This window comes from Onychomys torridus, chromosome 5 (genome assembly GCF_903995425.1).
Source record: "Onychomys torridus chromosome 5, mOncTor1.1, whole genome shotgun sequence".
NCBI lineage: Eukaryota > Metazoa > Chordata > Mammalia > Rodentia > Cricetidae > Onychomys > Onychomys torridus.
Window position 1 is genome coordinate 136,339,165 of NC_050447.1, and position 19,900 is coordinate 136,359,064.

Here is a 19,900-nt window from a genome sequence, read left to right on the forward strand (position 1 = left end):
GCACATCTTTAATTCCAACATTCAGGAGGCAGAGGCAGTGGAACTCTGAGTTTGAGGTCAGCTTGGTCCACATAGCAAGCTCCTGGCCAACCAGGGATACATAGGGAGATTCTGTCTCAAATAAATAAATATAAAAATAAAGACATTAATTTGGGATCTGGGAAGATGGCTTAGCAGATAAAGGTGCCTGTGATCTAAGTTCAATCTTCAGAACCCATATAGTAGAGTCTACTAGTAGAAGGAGAGAACAGATTCACACAAGTTGTCCTCTAACCTCAAGACATGTTGGGGGCATGTGCACACAGGCACACACAGATAAATGTAAAGAAAAAAACTGTAATTCATGATAAGTTTTAAAAATCTTTGTCTGGCTTTTGACCCTTCCATATAACATGTCTCTGCTACGCATGCAGTAATGGAAGGGCCTCTGAAAGGCAACTCCTTTACAAAACAAAAGAGCAAACTGAGACCAGGCCCCCAGTAAACTGGCAATCCCAGATCAAACCCTTAAGAGGCCATCTGTGGAATACTAAACATACAGATACAATAGGACAACTCAATCATGCTTGCAATTAACCATCCTGAAAAATGGTTATTGGCTCAGTATGTGTTTGTTTTATTTTCTAAAACCTTCTGCCTATGGCTCCCACAAGAAGACACATGGAAACTTAGCAACCGATAAGCTTTCCTGGATCAGCTCAGACGTGAAATCAGAGCTTTGGTGTAGTGCTACTCTTTGAAGTCTTTAAAGAACACTCCTCAGTGTCTCTGAAGGCTGGCCTCATCGCTGGCTCTAATGCATCCTGTGACAGCCGTGCAGCAGCTGGGAGCTGTCAATGGAACAGCACTACCTCCGTGCAGATTCACAGATAGGGGAATGCATGCTTCTAAGCTGGGAGGAGCCTTCAAACATAATGACCTTCTTCCCCTGCTGCTCCACCACTGTCACCCGGGAAACCCTGGAGCATGGTGCAGCCTGGATCCTCAGCATTTGGGCAACAGGCCACGGTGTTCCCAGGCACCCCTTTCACTTCATCTTTGACACACCAAAAAATTGTGAACAAAATCAGCCTGCACTCAGTCCCAGTGAGTGGTAGCAGGGACCAAGTAAGGTTTCTCCTGAGTCCTTAAGCCTTCCAAAACCTTGGCCTCACAGACCTCGCTCTTCAAAAACTGACCCACAGATTTCAAGCACAGCACACACTTGCCATCCTCTATCTCTCACCTTCATCCTCCAAGTTCGGTTTTCTCAATTCTCTCTCTTCTCTCTTCTCTTCTCCTCTTCTTCTTCTTCTTCTTCTTCTTCTTCTTCTTCTTCTTCTTCTTCTCTCTCTCTCTCTCTCTCTCTCTCTCTCTCTCACACACACACACACACACACACACACACCAGAGGTGTCCTGGTAATGTGTCTTTAATTTTAGCACCTGGGGTATTATTGAATGAATGACATGTCTGAAATGTTGAACTATGTTGGTGGTCAGTTTGGGAAACAGCATGCACTTGTGTTGTTTTGTGCATTTGTCAAAATTCATTAACCGTGCAGGTAATGGTCACTGAGTGCCTACTCATGACAAGCCTACTTACCTAAGTGGCAAAGGATGAGCTACTAAATGTTCAACATGACAAATAATTTTTATACAACTATGAACTAGTTTTATCTGTTGGAAAAGAAGTTAGGCAGTCATGGCTTTATCAAAAAGAAACCATTCACTGAGCCAATCACCAATCTTTGGCATTGGCTGGCATCCTCAAGGGGAGAGTGGAGAGTTGCATTATCTCTAGATGACCACTTAGAATTATTTAAAACCACACATATGGCTAGGAAGATGGATCCATGAGTAAAAGTGCTTGCTGCACAAGCCTGACGACCTGAGTTCAATCCCTAGGACTCATACAGTGGAAGGAAAGAACCAACTCCTGCAAGTTGTCCTTTGACTGCTGTATGTCCACCCTTCCCACACAGACACCCACCAGTAACAACATAATTTAAAATGCTAAAACTGCACACTCACACAGCACCTTTCCTATAAGGCACGGATAATCACAATTTTTCAAGAATTGTTATCTGCATGTACCATCGCCTTCTATCTACATCCTAAGAAGCCACAGTGTGATTTTGGCCCGGCCGGCTCCAACCCCGTTTATTAACACAGAGAACCAGCAATGATCACTGTCTGGTGATTCCCTAGCTTTAGGACTGGTCCTGCAGCAGTTAACCACTTTCCCCTCACCTATATGCCTTGTCACTGTAAGGCCATAAATGGAATAACATTTGAGGCTTAACTTTTTACCTGTGGGGGATGTAATGCTTGAGCTGGCAGGTTTAAAGACAAGTAATGTGACCAATCAGAAGCAAATGAGCAGAAGAGGTAGGAACCAGAGCAAACAAGACAAAGTCAAAATGTAGAAACTCATCGCAGGTAGAAGACAAGTGAACATTTCATAGAGCTTCAGTTCCTGAAACTCATCCACCTCAACTACAACAGAAACCATGAAAATGGATTTATTTTGCCCTCTGGCTCAGTGTTCTGTGTCACAGTATATCCTCTTGTATCCAGAAAAATGCACTTCCATCAGGGAAAACAATGAATACGCATGAGGATTTTACATAGTAAGCATTCAATAAACACTTCTTGAATTAATGAATAAATTTCCCTAGCCTAATGACATCTGCTGTGAATTTTAAAGATCCTACAGGGAAAGGGGAGGGGGCAAGTGCTGCTCCTGTTGATTTCATTTGGTAAGTAGCCTGTGCTGCTGCTAACCAGTGCTTGGAAATGACTAGCCTGACCTCAGCTAGAGTTTCTCCAATAAATCCTATTATGATGTAGACACTGGGAAACTTAAACAGAGGGAGAATAAAGAAACTTAAAACAGTCATTAGAGTGCTTACCTAGCAAGCAGAAGGCCTTGGGCTCGATTCCCAAGGCTGATAAACCAGGCCCTTAATCACAGCACTAGGGAGGTAAGGCAGAGAATCAGAAGTTCCAAGTCAACCTTGGCTACACACCAACTTCAAGGCTATACTGAGCTACATGAATGAGAATCTGTCTCTAAAAACAAACAAATAAAACAAAATACTTTCTGCCAATAGCAACTATTACTAATTTTCTTCAATAATTAGAAACTTAAAAGATAAAATAGTGAAGTAAGTTAAAGGTCTGCATCAACTATTAGATCCTGAAAATGATCATATTTTGCAGCTGTGTTGGAATGCTTAAAAAAGTCTTCCATCAGCTGGGTGGTGGCAGCAGCGGCGATGGTGATGGCACACACCTTTAATCCCAGAACTCAGAGACAGGCAAATCTCTAGAAGTTCAAGGCTGGTGGTCTATGTATGGAATTCAAGACTTACATAGTGAGACTGTCATCACCACCCATCCCAACACAAAACAATTATTTGGGGGCAGGGGAGACTGTCCTTGTTATTAGCAAAAAAAGGAAGCTTTGCATGGGCATTTAATGGAAGGCAATATTTAATGATTTGATAGTTGAAAAAAGCTTTGGAACTCTGGTACCAAGGAGGTTCATAGAAAAATGAAATTCCTGCCTGCATCCAATCTTTTTTTTTTTTTTTTTTTTTGGTTTTTTAAGACAGGGTTTCTCTGTAGCTTTGGAGCCTGTCCTGGACTAGCTCTGTAGACCAGGCTGGCCTCGAAATCACAGAGATCCGCCTGCCTCTGCCTCTGCCTTCTGAGTGCTGGGATTACAGGCGTGTGCCGCCACCACCATCATCATCCGGCTTTGTTGTTGTTGTTCTAATCATTTTTTTCTCATGTATTTCCCCCAATTTTGAGTCTTACAGTTTTTAACCCACTGAAAACTCAATTCCTCTTTTCTCCATTTTGTTCACCAGAAGCTTTCTTGAGTACCTTTAGTATCTCAGGGTATCAGCTACACAGTTCACCTGTCCTTAGGAGATTTGGTTTTCACAGTTCAAGTTTAAATAAAAAATAAATAAATAAATAAATAAATAAAAAACAACAACAACAAAACATACTGATTGGGTTGGGGTGAGAATTAGGCCGCTACTGAATGGGTCGTCGGCTCCTGGTAAGAGTAACCCCAGCACAACAGTGAGGCTAACCAGCCTCTAGACCAAACAAGAGTGGTCACACAAGCATCCTGTATGAACAGCACACAATGAAACACCCTGGCAGGAATTCAATTTACAGATTAAACAGGCTGCTATAAAAATATCAAAGGTCGCCCTGCAGTGGTGGCGCACACCTTTAATCCCAGCACTTGAAAAGCAGAGGCAGGCAAACCTCTGTAAATTTGAGGCCAGCTTAGTCTATAAGGCCAGCCAGGGCTACACAGAGAAACCCTGTGTCCAAAAAAAGTGTGTGTGTGTGTGTGTGTGTGTGTGTGTGTGTGTGTGTGTGTGTGTGTGTGTGTGTGTGTGTGTGTGTGTGTGTGTGTGGTCTTTGGGGGTAAAAAGTTTGGGTTCTAGAGATGTAGCTCAGTGCTCGCCTAGGATGCATAAAACCCTGTGTTTATCCCAGTACCCACAAAACCAGGTACAGATTCCTATAATCTCAGAACTCAGATGGGAGCAGAAGGCTCAGATGTGCAAGGTCATCCTCAGCACACAGCAAGCTTGAGGCAAACTTAGTTAGGCTATGTAAGAAAAAAGCTTTAGGGGCAGAACAGGCAAACAGAGAACATGCCTTAATGTTTCCAAACCAAACTCTGCTACAAGAGTCTTCCTGTTCAGTAACAAACATTGGTAAAGATTTGGAAATGAGCAGCACTCCAGCGTACACAAGCTGGCAGCCAGAGCACTTCTCAAGAGTGTGGCAGCTGCCCGAGAAGTTACCACACAACCCAAAAAGTATACATCCAGCTATGTATCCAAAGGAGCTGAAAGCATGTCCTGCACGTGAATGTGGATGGTGGCAATATACATACAAGTCCAAAAGTCCACTGAAGCTGTATATTGCTGGCCCAACCTTTTTACTTCTAGAACTCACTCTATAACTCCATCCACATGGATTCTGCTGCCATTTGCAAGAGAAACTAACACATTCTCAAACTCCCACTTACTATTGCTAAAGAAATCATGATTCAGCCATACAATATGATAGCACTGGGCAGTTAAAAAGAGAACATCCTGCTGGCTCAGTGGAAAGAGAGCCTGCAGCCAAGACTGATGACCTTAGTTCAGTTTTGGAAACCCAAGCTGGGCGCCTGTAATCCCAGCACTCGGGAGGCAGAGGCAGGAGGATCTCTGTGAGTTCGAGGCCAGCCTGGGCTACAGTGAGTTCCAGGAAAGGCACAAAGCTACACAGAGAAACCCTGTCTCGAAGAAGAAAAAAAAATTTTTTGGAAACCCACATGGTGGAAGAAGTGAACCAACCCCCACGAGCTGTCCTGACTTTGTGCACATGGCCCTGTTAATGAAATCAATTAAACCTACCTCCCTCCCCCAACATAAATAAAGTAAAAAAGAAAATTTTAAAAGAAAAATGAAGAATAAAAAACAGGACCTAACTGTTTTGGTAATAATGTTTGACTTTCTTTAAAACAATTAAGAAAATTATCAGGTATGGTGGCATATCCCTTTAATCTTAGCACTTGGGGAAGTAGAGGCAGAAAGATCTCTGTGAGTTCAAAGCCACCCTTATCTACAGAGCCCCAGACCATCCTGCTACAGAGTGAGACCCTATCTCAAAAAGCAAATTACAGCAAAACAATGACTGAGGGGAAAACAATTTGGGAATGAAAGGACCAGCTGCCATTTGCGAAGCACAAAGCCTTATACCTTCCTCCTTCCCTCCAACACCACCTCACACAAAAGAAGAAATAAAATTAAAAGTAATCTGAACTCTCCAATTTTTGTTTGTTTGTTTTGCTTTTGTTTTCTTTTTTGGTTTGTTTGTTTTTGTTTTTTTTCCAAAACAATGCTTCTCTGTGTGGCTATCCTGGAACTCATTTTGTAGACCAGGCTGGACTCAAGAGATCTGCCTGCCTCTGATTCCTGAGTGCTGGGATTAAAGGTGTTTGCCACATAACCACCAGGCCTGAACTCTACAATTTTAAGGTCAGCACAGCATAGTAGCTGATGCCTATAACCTCGGCACTGAGGAGGCTAAGACAGTAGGATATCGAGTTTAAGGCTAGTGTGGATTGCTTACCAAGTTGCAGGGTAGCCTAGACTATATAATGAGACCCTATAAGGGGTTGCTGAAGAGACGGCTCTACAAATTCAATTCCCAGCACCCACCCACCTGTGCCTCCAGCTCCCTCTTCAGGCACTGCACCCCTGTGGTGTACTATTATACATGCAGGCACACACACACACACACACACACATACACATAAAATTAAATAATTTAGGTTAAAATTTTTTAATTACTTCAATTGTCTTGCAGATAACACAGAAACAGACTGTTGTGTTGGCTTTTTTCTTTTCTCTTTTCATTCAAGAAGCTGAGGCTATTATCACTGAAGGGCTGCAAGCTGTGTTCCCCTAGAGCTAGTTAGTATCTTACACTGTGGCTGGACCAATCCATTTCCAGGGCTTATAACTGGACAGTGTTTTGATTTTGTGCATATTTGCACCAGCTCTCTCAGTATTGTTGACATTTTCTAAGGTTAAGTCTTTGATGGCTTCCTCAGGAAGGCTTGCCAAGTTACACTTTATTCCCAAAACCGAGAAAAATTTCCTCCGATTACTGTTGTCAAAAATCTTTTGGTGGGTTGTGGCTCAGTGTTGGAGAGCTGGTCTACCATGCACAAGGCCCTGAATGCCAGCTTCGAGGCCACTAACAATTTTTCTTATGAAAATCACCACCTAAATCTTATAACTTTTTTTTTTTTTTGACAGGATGATCTCTCTACATATACCTGGCTGTCCTGGAACTCACTATATAGATGAGGCTGACCTTGAACTCACAAAGATCCACCTGACTCTGCCCACAGAGTGCTACTAGGATTAAAGGCGTGTGCCACCATACCCAGCCTTACACTTTTATTCAAAGCCACCTAAACATTCAACAGAGAACTGTCTAAATTCATAAAACATTTAAATCTATAAGTGTGTTTAAAATCCATAAACTTTTTTTTTATGGTTTTATTCTTTAAAGCCACACATCCTTTGGCCTAGGTAGTAATTAAAATCAAATGAGGTTTTGGACACACCAATTGGAGGCTAACATTCTGCTATGAAGTACTGTGCAGAGCAATGCAAAAATCAACTGTGAGCCATCCTGCATGGGTTTGCAAAGAATAGATACATATGTGTGCTGGTCCAGGATATTTCTGGAAAGATTCACGAGAAATTGGCAACATCAGTTACATTTAAAGGACACTCCTGTGTCTTTGCCACCAACTTTTCTCAATATACTCCTGTGTACCTCTACAATCTGGAGCTATACAAGGATTAACTTGTCCCCATTTTAAACAGCCCCAACCAAAAATCATTTCAAGAGATGTAAGAAAGAGCAGAAGGAATATGCAGATGCCACCAGCACAAAGTCTCTTTCGAAGGAACCTGGGCAAGCTGGCATCTCCTCCTGCAGGGTCACCCGTAGATCTGGGAAGAAGCCAGTCAGGGGCTGTACTTAAAGCAGCTCCTTCCTCTTCCTCCTTCAAACACTAAGAAACCTTCCCCCTCCTCTCAGCTTCCTTTAAAATCGGTTTTATTTTCTAAATGCCCATCAATCTAGAAATATACTTTATACTAAATTTCTACGTTTGTCTAAACACTTCCTAAATCAATAAATGTCACCACTTGAGCCCACCTAGAAAAGTCCAAGTCCAGGGCCTGGAAACTGTTTCTTAAAACCCCACGCAGAGGTGGTCACCATCCGCCCCAGAAAACGGGGCGCAATCCCTCAACCGCGCAGACAGCTATGCAGCTAACAATGCGTTTCCATGTACAGCAGCACACCGAAGGCAAGCTCTGGCTTCGACACCAATCCCAGCAAACCCAGCAGCTGCCAAATTAATTTCTTTGGTCTTCAAGAACTAAATCACTAAGAAAAATCACCCTCGAAAGCTGCTTTTCTACCTGCTCGGGCTGGCGGGGATTTCTCAAAAGTGACACCTCTGGGCTCTTAGAATGCTGGGTGGTTCAAACGCCATCACCGTGACACTTTTCTGGAGGCGCGAGGGAGGGCAAGGATCCTTGAGGAGGCCTGAGGAGGGCATGATGGCGTGGGGAAGAGGGGAAGAGGGGGGCAACGGCCAGAGGCTCAGGAGGGATCCCACGCGTGACTAAGGCGCGGCGGGGCTTGGGCTCTTGGGCCAGCAAAGATCAGCGCCCTCGGAGCTCAGCAGAGGCTCCGACTGGCGTGAGAACAACCGCGCCAGCTATGCCGGAATGAGGCGGGTTCGAGGGCAGAGCCCTCCCCCGCCTCGGGAGGCCGGGTGCATTTACAGAGGTGACCCCTCGGCCCATCTCGAGTAAAGTTGCAGCCGCAGGCGCGCGGGCGGCGAAAGGCGCGAGGAGCTGCGAGCCTCGTGGGGGTGTGGCGGGGGCTCACCCGTGATGTCCAGGTACAGGTCGTCCTGCTGTTCCAGGCGGTGCAGCTCCTGCGGCGTGGAGCTGCGGCTCTTCTTCACGCCAGGAGAGGCGGACGAGCTGCGGCGCGAGCAGGGGGGCGCGGTAGCCCAAGCCGAGCGCCGCTCGCTCTTGCGCTTCATGGAGGCGGCCGCGGCCCGTCAGGGGACCGCGACCATGGCCCGGCAGCCCGGCCCGAGTCCTCGAGCTGCGTTTCCCGCTGCCCGCGCCCGGGGGGGCCACACAGCGCTGGCCGGCGGCTGGAGCAAAGCGCGCGCGCCGTGGGACGCTGCTGCCTGGCCGTCCGAGCTTAGCGGGCCGCGGCTCCCGGGGACCCCCAGGAGGGATGTTCCGTGGAGCTTCATTCACAAAAAGAAGGGCCCACAACCCTCCTCGGGGCCCGCTGGCTCGGGCCGTTCATTGGTCAGTGCGGCGTGACGTCACGCATCTGAGGCCTTCCTACAGGCAGGTACTCGGTGACGCCATAAAGAAAAGTCTGAGCGCTTCCGCCAATCGGGCAGAAAGCGTGCTGGCGACCCCTGGGTGGGACCCCGTAACTTTGTCTCCTGTGTCCAGGTGCGACGCCCCAGTCCCCAGTTCCTCGAGTGACTACCCAAGTTCCTGTACAGCCCTTCCCTAGTAACTCCACTCCGGGTCTTTGGGGTGGAATTTTCTTTTTTAAGTGTTTCGTGGGTTTCCTTGTAATTCGCGCCAAGGGAGCCTTGTCATGGCCGCCTACTAGGAGAGTGTAGCCTGCTGAAATGGTCCGCAGCTCTGTGGACACAGGCAGAGTGGTCCTAAGAACTTAGTTCAGACCAGCGCTGTTCTTTCCACCTATTGGAACAGAGCAATGAAGGCATCTTAGAGTCGGTAAAAACCACCTGGAGACGCAATTTACCATGTTGGTTTGCTCCTTCGAGCATCTCACCCCAGGACCTGGAGCTGCGCTAACTCTTGCTGTGCATAGCCCGGGTGCCCATGGTCCGATTTAACACCAAGTGTCGCAGCACGTGGCCAGCTGAGCCCTCGGACTTCTCTCTTTCAGTTCTGCGGGGATACAGCCCCATATTTTGCTACTGTATTAAAAAAAAGATGTCAGACCTTTTTGGGACTTGGCCACAGCTGCCATTTTGAAGGGCCTAGCTCCACCGTTGCATCTCAATAAGCGAGGAAACTGGAAACAGTCTTTAGAGTCGGCGGTTCCAAATTCTCCATCTGCAGGCCAATTCCTGTTGTCAACAGCGATTTAACTTCTAGTCTGCAAGGGAAGCCAGAGTCAGGGATGAATTTCTGCCCCTCCCCCCAGACACCTCTCAGCAATGCAGATTTCACGGAGTTCCTCGCCCTGGGGTAGTTTGGGCTTTTGTTTTAAAGAATTCCATTAAGTAGGAAAAGAAAAGGTGTAAGACAGCTTTTCCTTAGCCAGGAACCGCTTAAGAACTAGCTTGGTTTCGTATTCATCTTTCGATTTTCTATAAGGATACTAACGAAGGCCTTACATTTAAAATGTTCTACATGTTTGTAGTGGTAGCAAAAACATTTGACCTGGAAGAGGAAATCTTCCACACTGTTCCAGGGCTCATAGTAGAAAGGCCACCACGTGTCACAATCAGAAATTTTAAGAGTTTTTTTTGTTGTTGTTCTTGTTTTTTTGTTTTGTTTTAATATTACATGAGGGTTGCTCCAGTGGGTCCCTAGGATTACAGAGAAGAAAGTATTCTAAGATTTTATTTGTTGTGTCTGACTACGAAGCCCAGACTGGCCCCAAAATGGCATCTGCCTCTCCAGTGCTGGGATTACAGGTGTGGGCCACCACAGGCACCTCACCGGGTTTTCTCTGTGGATGTGTCTAGTGTGTTCTGCTTTTTGAAGATCTGGGACTTACACCTAGGGCCTTGCACGTGCAGGACAAATGATCTATTAGTAAGCCAAAATCCTGGCTCACGTTATTTTTTGAGACTGGCTTAGTTAAGTGTTTTAAGAGGCAAGTAGTTTCCATTTTCTCTCACCTTCAAATAGAATGTTTGAGCCGGACACCTTTAGTCCCAGCACTGGAGAGGCAGAGACAAGCAGATCTCTGTGAGTTCAAGGCCAGTCTGGTCTACAAAGTGAGTTCCAGGACAACCAGAGCTGTAACACAGAGAAATCCTGTCCTGAAAAACCAAAAACAAATAATGTTTGGACTGGATTCCGACCGCTAGAAATTCTAAAATGCATATGGTTTAAATAAAGGGGAAAAAGCTTATATATACATAATTATACCATGTAAGCATTTGGATTTTGCAAATTCATAATTTTGTGATCTTGCTGAAATAGTATTTTTAAAATGAGGCTTTTGATTATATCTTCTAATTATTCAGACATGTCTTTCATTCTTGGGAACTAGAAGTCCATGTGTTACAAATATGTTCATCACTTGGGTATGGCCACACAGGCCTGTAATATAAGCCCTTGGAAGATGGAAGCTGGAGAATAAGGAGTTCAAGGTCATCCTCTTACATAAAGGGTTGGAAGCCAGCCAAGGCTACAACCAGATCCTGTCTCCAAACAAAAAGATTCAAGGCCAGTCAGATAGCACAGTGGGTAAAGGCACTTGCCAGCAAGTCTGACAACCTGAGTTCAATCCCTGGGAACCCACTTACTAGAAGAGAATCAGTTCTCACAAGCTGTCTTCCTACACATACCCCCTCCACACATGTTAAAGAAACAACTAAATGCAACCTCAAACTCTCTTTATATTGTTTTTCTGTCATGTTTAGAAAATGGCAGAAAATACCTTAGCTGATCTTTGTTGTGTGACATTTCCTTTGAATTGTCTGATTTCTCTAGTCAATGAGCTGACTTCTAGGTTCTGAGAATTTGGCTACAGGAAAGTGCCTGAGTTTGCTTGCATGGGTACATTATTGTTCATTGTTTGGTCACTGGTTATAGAACTGTAGAATTTGAAAGCACCTTAGACAATATTTGGTTTGAGACTCTTCTTTGACGGTGAGGACAGGGGATGCAATGGAGTGGTCAGTCAAGAAAGACAGGGAACACTGGGCGGTGGTGGCGCACGCCTGTAATCCCAGCACTCGGGAGGCAGAGGCAGGCGGATCTCTGTGAGTTCAAGACCAGCCTGGACTACCAAGTAAATTCCAGGAAAGGTGCAAAGCTACACAGAGAAACCCTGTCTGGGGGGGGTGGGGGGGGGGGGGGGAGGAAGGAAGGAAGGAAGGAAGGAAGGAAGGAAGGAAGGAAGAAAGACAGGGAACATTATGGGGACCTGGGAAGGAGAAGAAGCCCCTTACTCGGGAGTATGACTGAAGTATCTCAACAGCTGAGACTCAGGAATTTCAGGCTAGGACTGGGGAGGTTGCTGAACACCTCAGTTTGGTTTCCAGCACCCAGGTCAGGCTGCTCACTGCTACCTGTAACTCCAGATCCAGAGGAGCTAGCTAGGCACCTGCACTCATATGCACCCACCCAATGCTGCACACAAATAATTTTTTTTTTTTTTTTTAAACAAAAGAGCTCCAAACTGGGAGATGGCTCAGTGTAAAGTATCTGCCATGTAACAGTGAGGACTTGAGCTTGGGTCCCCAGCACCCATCTAAATAAAAAACCCATGGATAAGTATCTATAATCCCAGCATTGAGGAGGCAATACAGGAAGATTTCTTGGGCTCAGTGGCCAGTCTGTCTGAATCTGTGGAAGACACATGGCATGGACCTCTAGCCTCTATACACATACATGTGCTTCTGCACCCACATGAACACATACACACAAAAGAATTCCAACACAATATTTGTTGTAAAGGTTCAAATTGGAGAACACATTTCTTTTATATAGAAATATTATCAAGGGCTAATGATGTTTTGTATCTTTTAAAAATAAACTGGTCTCATGGGGCTGGAGAGATGGCTCAGTGGTTAAGAGCACTGGCTGCTCTTCCAGAGGACCCGGGTTAAATTGTACCCATTTGGTGGCTCACTACTGTCTACTAGGTTCTGAGAATTTGACTCCAGTTCCAGGGGCTCTGATACCCTCACACAGACATGCATGCAGACAAAACAGCAATGCACATAAAATCAAACTTTTTAAAATAAATAAACTGATTCCTGCTGGGCATGACACACTTTTAATCCTAGTTCTTGGGAGGTTGAAGCTTGAGAAGTTTGGCAAGTTTGAGGCTAACCTGGGCCACCTAGTAAACATCAGGTCATCTGGAATATAGAGTGAGACATTATCTCCAAAATCAAAAGTAAATTTTAATTGTTTTGTTTTTCTGAGACAGAGTCTTACTATGTAGCTCTGGTGGTCCTGGAACTCACTATGTAGAAGAGAATGGCTTCAACATCACAGAGATCTGCCTGCCTCAGCCTGTTGTGGAATAATCTTTTTGTACCCTGTGAATATGTGTCACTTGGATTGGTTTAATAAAAATCTGAATAGCCAATACCTAGGGAGGATTTTGGGGACAGAGAGGGCACTGGAAAGAAGAAGGGAGGAGATGCAGAGTGAGCAGGATGGGCACTATGAAGCAGAAAGTAAATTAATAGAAATGAGTTTAATTTAAGTTATAGGAGCTAGTTAGAAACAAGCCTAAGCTATCAGCCAAGCTTTCATAATTAAGAAGGCTCTGTGTGGTTATTTGGGAGCTGGCTGGCACTACAGAGAAAGACTCACTACAAATGGTGCCCAACATCCGGCCGCATATATCCACATAAGACCTGAGAAAGCTTTGAAAAAAAAGTTCTAAACACAGAAAAATGGAGCCCAATGCGGCTTCCTAGTCTCTTGCCTCTCATGCCAGCCGAAGTACAGAGACACACTGCATGCTTGAAATAAGTCTCACGGCAAGTTTACAGAAAAGGCTACAGATATGCAGTAAAGTAGATTTAGACAGAAAAAAAAATCTAAACAGGTTACACTGTTTAACAATGTATGTAGGCTTAAGAAAAAAAATGGGTATAGACAGTCATAGAAAAAATGAATAGCTTAAAAATAATAGAGTAAAGTACTAAAAAAAAAAGCCACATAAAGATGAAAAAATACATAGGGAGTCTGGATCCTATATGGTGTCTTGTTAACTTTAATTTTTTTTTGTGGTAGATAGACTAAAGCAATCTTAATATTTAATTTTGAAAGTAACAAACCAACACACTTTTGGTGATTGAGGGTCTGGAGAATGAGCAAAGAGTTCATCTTCAGATACCTGAACACTTGAGCACACTGATTCACATGAACATGTACCATTGTAGATATGGAATTTGCAATGAGGATTTAAGGCCATGGCAAGAAGTTCTAGGAGTGGAAACCAGTCTTGGGCCAACTCAGCCACACATAGCTCCAGCAAGTGATGAGTATTTTAACTTTAATTTTTTTTAATGCTAATGTACAAAAAGCAATAGCTGCTGAGAGACATTGGATTATGGAAACTGCTAAATTAAACCATATTTTAATTTAAAAATTTTTTTAAATTGTCTTAACTTCAAAATGGAAGTCAGATAATGTGTTTCATTGGGGAAAAGGTTATGCTTTTGTTTCCAGAGAAAACGAAAGGCTGTGGATTCCTTCCAGATTACTAGAGATCAGATTTGACTGGGGGAAACCTCCTGAATATCTTGGCTACAGACCTATGGGAGTGAGCCAAAAAAAGACTACAGGATAAGTGATGTGTAAGCTGATACCTTGACATGGGAACAGCTCTGAGATGAGACATGATAAATCTTGTTGGCTACAGAGTCCTCATGACTTATTATTACATGCCATCCTTTCATATGGCATGCATAGAGATCTATATTACAGTTTGATTATACAGTCCAAACAGACTTATAAAGTTAACAGACATCTTTTACCTGCTCATACAAAAAATAAAAAATCATCTTTAACTACTTGTGTGTACTGCACATTCCATACTTGTATTAATGCAGATATGTATGTTATCTTTGAAAGTTTATATGTTTTCAGAGCATGGGGACCAAACAGGTGGTGCAAATGATCCAACATCTCAGAGTACCTCTGTTGCAGTTTCTTCAGAGTTCTGTATCCAGAACAGCTTCAAGGATGCTGGCTGAGATGGTCCAGCCTCACAGATTACTCCAGGACTTCAGACAAGCCCTGCACTTTCCCATCACACAGAGACTGAACAACAAATAATACAGCCAGCTCTCTAGGACCTGACCATCACCCAGATTTTTTCAGGTCCCTAGAGATGCCAGCACCCCAGACAACAGGAGGCAGTCTAGAGAACACAATGACCAATGACCAAGAGGTGGGTTGGATGGCTTTTGGCATTCAATGGGTTATAGATGTTTGTCATCATTTAGGGGGGTTATTTCCAAGTTGTTATTATCCATGGTCAGGAAAAAAGTTAAACAAAGGAGTGAGATTCAAGGATCTTTTTCTGAACTAAAAAAGGAGATATAGTATGAAAATGTTGAGATAAAGGGTGGATTGTTGAGTCTACTTTTAACCAACTAGTCTCAAATATTTTACATTGGTATGGATTTTTGTATAGTGGTACAAAGTTAAGGTTATTTTTGTTATACTCTATATGTTTCTACTCTTGTTTAAGATATTATACCCATGCAGCTCATTTAAAAAGGTTATGTAAAGTTTTAGTCTTTAAAGACTATTTAGGTGGCTGGAGAGATGGCTCAGCAGTTAAGAGCTCTTTCAAAGGACTCGGTTTCAATTCCTAGCATCCACATGGCAGCTAACAAACTATCTCTAACTCCAAGATCTGACACCCCCACACAGACATATATGCAGGCAAAGTACCAATACAAATGAATTCAAAGTAAATAAATCAAAAAAAGATTTAAAAAATAAAAATAAATAAAGGCTATTTAGAATATTAAAAAGAATACAAGTTAGTAGTTAAGTCATCTATGACAATCAAACTTACAGTCATATTAGGTATGTTTTCAAGGTCATACAGAAATATATTTTAGATAGATAGATGGTCTCCAAACACTTCAAAAAGTTATGGAATGTAGCATTTAAAATATTTTAATAACATAAGGCTTGCCAGGCAGTGGTGGTGGATGCCTTTAATCCTAGCACTTGGAAGGCAGAGGCAGGCAGATCTCATTGAGTTCAAGGCCAGCCAGGTCTACAGAGTGAGTTCCAGGAGCCAGGACTATTACATAGAGAAACACTGTCTGGAAGAGCCAAAATAATAATAATAATAATAATAATAATAATAATAATAATAATGTTTTTCATGACAATGAGACATGTCTACTCCTGGCAGCACCAATCTGCTTCAGAAAAGGATGATGGGCATCAAAGAACCTCCATATGGAGTTTGCTTTCTTTATGGCAATAGCTAGTCATTTGGGCAAGAAACTGTCCTTGCCTCAACTGCTGACAGTATGTTGATCAAACTGGACCAGCAAGACACAAAGGAAAGTGACTGCTGAACTTTGCCAAGACAGGATAGGACAGTCCTTCAGATATTCCTGCTTCACAGAAAAGTCTGCCAGATATTCTAGTCCTGTAGGCTGAAGATGGATGCCCCAATGTTACAGAGGAACCTTGGGTGACTAACTAGGCAGCCAGATGTCTGTCATTTCTATATGTTTGGAAGTGGCTTGCACTGTACTTCCTGTTTACCCAGGTAATATTATATCCTTCTGGGGTCTTTGATAGAGTTGAAGACTAGACAGTTATAGTTGCAGTTTTCCTTAGTAATGACAGAAGGTAAATTAGGTATAGAGCTTTGAACTCATCAAGAAAGGATACATAATAGAGTGTTTTTCTCCAAATATGTCAAATACAAATGGACTGGACATTGTAAATGTAATTCTTACCTGATAAGTGTTCTTATTGTATATAGTTTTACTATGTTAGGGTTTAAAGCTTTCCTTTTTATTTAAACAAAAAGGAAAATGTTGTGGAATTATCTTTTTGTATACTGTGAATATGTGTCACTTGGATTGGTTTAATAAAAAGCTGAATGGCTAATAGCAAGTCAGAATTTTGGGGGCAGAGAGGACCTGGGAGGAAGAAGGGCAGAGATGCCAGGAGATTCAGAGCAAGCAGGGTGGGCACTACAGAGATGAGGTAATAAAGCCACAAGGCAGAAAGTAAATAAATAGAAATGGATTAATTTAAGTTATAAGAGCTAATTAGAAACAAGCTTAAGCTATCAGCTGAGCTTTCATAATTAATAAGAAGTCTCTATGTGGTTATTTGGGAGCTGGCTAGTGGGACAGAAAAAGACTGGCTACATCAGCCTCCCAAGTGCTGGGATTAAAGGCATATACCACCATGTCTGGCTCAAAGTAAATTTTTTAAAAATATAATTAGCAGCCAAGTTGTGGTGGTGGCAGCAGTGGAGGTGCACATCTTTAATTCCAGCACTCAAGAGGCAGAGACCGGTGGATCTCTGTGAGTTCAAGGCCAGCCTGGTCTATAGAGTGAATTCCAGGACAGGCTCCAAAGCTACACAGAGAAACCTTGTCTCAAAACAAAACAAAACAAAAAAAGTATAATTAGCACATGATAAAAACAAAGATTGCACACGGCTTTTGAGTGGACTCCAAAGGTTCATGTGTTAAATGTTTGGTTCCCCCCTAAGCACTATGGGAAATGGTGGGAACCAAAGAGGTAGGGCCTAGTGAGAGGTTTTCAGTCATTGGAGGCATGCCATCATAGGGAACTGTGAGATGTGAGATTCCTTGTTCTTTCAGTTCTTGGCTATGAAGTAAGCAGCTTTATTCTGCATGTTACTTTTGCCATGATCTGTTGTCTCACCAATGGCCACAAAGCAATGAACCAACTGAGCTTAAGCCTCTGAAACTGTAAACCAAAATAACATTTCTTTTTTTTAAGTTGATTATCTCAGGTATTTTCTTACAGAAATGGAAAACTAACATAGTAGGTATTAGTTCAGTGAGCTATAAAATTATATATGGCAGATAACCACTGTGCCTCTACTTGCTGAGTGCTGGTATTGAAAGCATGGGACACCATGCCTGGCCCCCAGTGAGTCTTTTTAAATGCCACCTCCTGCAGTTTAAGGATGATTTGAGCATATCTCCAAAGTTTGTGTTAGGGCTTGGTGTTCAAAATGGGGTATTGATGTGATAGAACCTTTAAGAAAAGGAATTAGGGCCGGGCGGTGGTGGTGCATGCCTTTAATCCCAGCACTCGGGAGGCAGAGGCAGGCGAATCTCTGTGAGTTTGAGGCCAGCCTGGGCTACCAAGTGATTTCCAGGAAAGGTGCAAAGCTACACAGAGAAACCCTGTCTCGAAAAACCAAAAAAAAAAAAAAAAAAAAAGAAGAAGAAGAAGAAGAAGAAGAAAAAAAAAGAATTAAGGCTGGAGAGATGGCTCAGCGGTTAAGAGCACTGGCTGCTCTTCCAAAGGTCCTGAGTTCAATTCCCAGCAACCACATGGTGGCTCACAACCATCTGTAATGAGATCTGGTGCCCTCTTCTGGCCTACAGGGACACTGTATACATAATAAATAAATCTAATTTTAAAAGCACAAAGAAAAGGAATTAGTAGAAAGTCAGTAGGTCTCAGGGGCACCACCCTCAGAAAGGATTAATACAGGTCTCCTGGATAGAGGTTAGCCCCTAAGAGGGTGGGTCACTATAGGAGAGGTTGGTACTTCCCTTGAATCTCTCTTCTGTATGTATCACTTGTTTCTGTCACACTGCTGCCATTTTTTTTGTTTTTGTTTTTTTGCTTTTTTCTTCGAGACAGGGTTTCTCTGTAGCTTTGGAGCCTGTCCTGGATTAGCTCTGTAGACCAGGCTGGCCTTGAACTCCAAGAGATCCACCTGCCTCTGACTCCCGAGTACTGGGATTACAGGCATGCGCCACCACCGCCCAGTACTGCTGCCATTGTTAAGCTGTCCACCATGAGGTCCTCCACCACTTATCCAGTATATACTGGTGCTGTGCCCCAAGTGCTTTGATTAAAAGTATGTGCCACCACACTTGGCTTAGTGCTATGCTAGTGAACTTCCAACACTGTGAACCAAACAAACCTCTTTTTTGAAGTACCCAGCCTCTGGTATTCTATTAGAGCAACAGACCATGAGCTAATCCTCCACACAGACATGAACATGATTCCCTAGGTCAGACCTCTATCCAGACCACGTCCTATAGCCATTCCCCTGCCTCCAACTCCGTCTCCTTGCTTTGCTTTCTGCTTTCCATGTCAGATACATCTTCTGGCACAATATTTTGGCTTCTGAAATTTATTTCTGGCTCTGTCATCCTGACTGAGTTGGACCAGCTCTTCTGGCTGAATCCAGGTACTCTTAGACTCACAGGCTTGAACAATCTCTCCTGGACTCTTCAGAAGTGGCTGCAGATCCAAGTTGACTCTGCCTGTGGGCCCAGCTGCCAAACCAGGCCTCCTCCCAGGGCAGGACACAGCAAGCTTCACAGTCATAATCGGCAAAGATAATCAGGTAATTGGAGATAGCTAACCACCTCCTTTACCCACACTACACACATTTTTCTTGCCAACTATTACAAAACAAGAAAGACATTCTTATCTAACTCTCCCCTTATTGATGCGGAAGTAATTGAAAGGCATCAATATAAAGTCTCTTCCAAGGCTATAGAAATGCAAAAGCAATTTATTCTTCACCTCATGTTGGGCCTAGGAAGAGCATTCTCAAAGATTTTCTGATTTGAGAAGATAATTCGAATATGGTGATTTCCTCTGTGTATTTTTTATTCAAGCCCCTTCATGGGGAGGAAATCCTAGCACACCCTTTGGTCTCATTCTTCCCACAAAGGCCAGAAGAGGGCCTCAGTTCTCATGGAACCTGAGTTCCAGGAGTAATCCACCATATGTGTTCTGGAAAATGAACTCTGGTCCTCTGCAAGAGCAGACACACTTAAAACTGCTGAGCCATCTCTTCAGCCCCCATTCTATTTTTAAATGCAATCATGTGAACAGTGAATCCTTTAATCCAAAGTTAGAGGCTATGGAAGGGGGAAATATCCAAAGATTAAGGAACCCATAACATAGGCAATCTAGTTCTGAAAATTAGTGAAAGTGACTCATGTCTTGTGCATGCCTATGTTTGAGTAGGTTTGTGAGTGCGTGCTTGTGTGTGTGTGTACAGTACACATGTGGTTATGCCAGTGTGTGTGGTGGCCAGAGGTTGACAAGTGTCTTTCCCCAATTTCCATCTTTTTTTAATACTAATTTTTTTTTCAAGACAGGGTTTCTCTGTAGCTTTGGAGGCTGTCCTGGAACTTGCTTTGTAGACCAGGCTGGCCTCGAACTCACAGAGATCCACCTGCCTCTGCCTCCCGAATGCTGGGATTACAGGCGTGCGCCACCACTACCCGGCTTTTTATACTAATTTTTAATTTTGTTTTTTTCAGAGCTGAGGACTAAACCCAGGGCCTTGTGCTTGCTAGGCAAGTACTC

At 43.5% G+C, this 19,900-nt stretch overlaps 2 protein-coding genes across 11 annotated transcripts in view; both read right to left on the reverse strand.

The window, feature by feature from the left end:
- Window positions 1–8,663, reverse strand: part of Cdc14b (cell division cycle 14B) — a 90,064-nt gene extending 81,401 nt beyond the window's left edge. For all 9 annotated transcript variants that reach the window (XM_036187169.1, XM_036187166.1, XM_036187175.1 and 6 more), the window contains exon 1: window positions 8,490–8,663. In XM_036187169.1, the coding sequence (XP_036043062.1) occupies window positions 8,490–8,649 (160 nt within the window). In that variant the 5' untranslated portion in view covers window positions 8,650–8,663. The remainder of the gene's footprint in view (window positions 1–8,489) is intronic.
- A 1,034-nt stretch (window positions 8,664–9,697) lies between these two features.
- Window positions 9,698–19,900, reverse strand: part of Prxl2c (peroxiredoxin like 2C) — a 40,799-nt gene continuing 30,596 nt past the window's right edge. For both annotated transcript variants that reach the window (XM_036187183.1, XM_036187182.1), the window contains one exon: window positions 9,698–9,764. In XM_036187183.1, coding sequence (XP_036043076.1) covers window positions 9,760–9,764 — 5 coding nt within the window. In that variant the 3' untranslated portion in view covers window positions 9,698–9,759. The remainder of the gene's footprint in view (window positions 9,765–19,900) is intronic.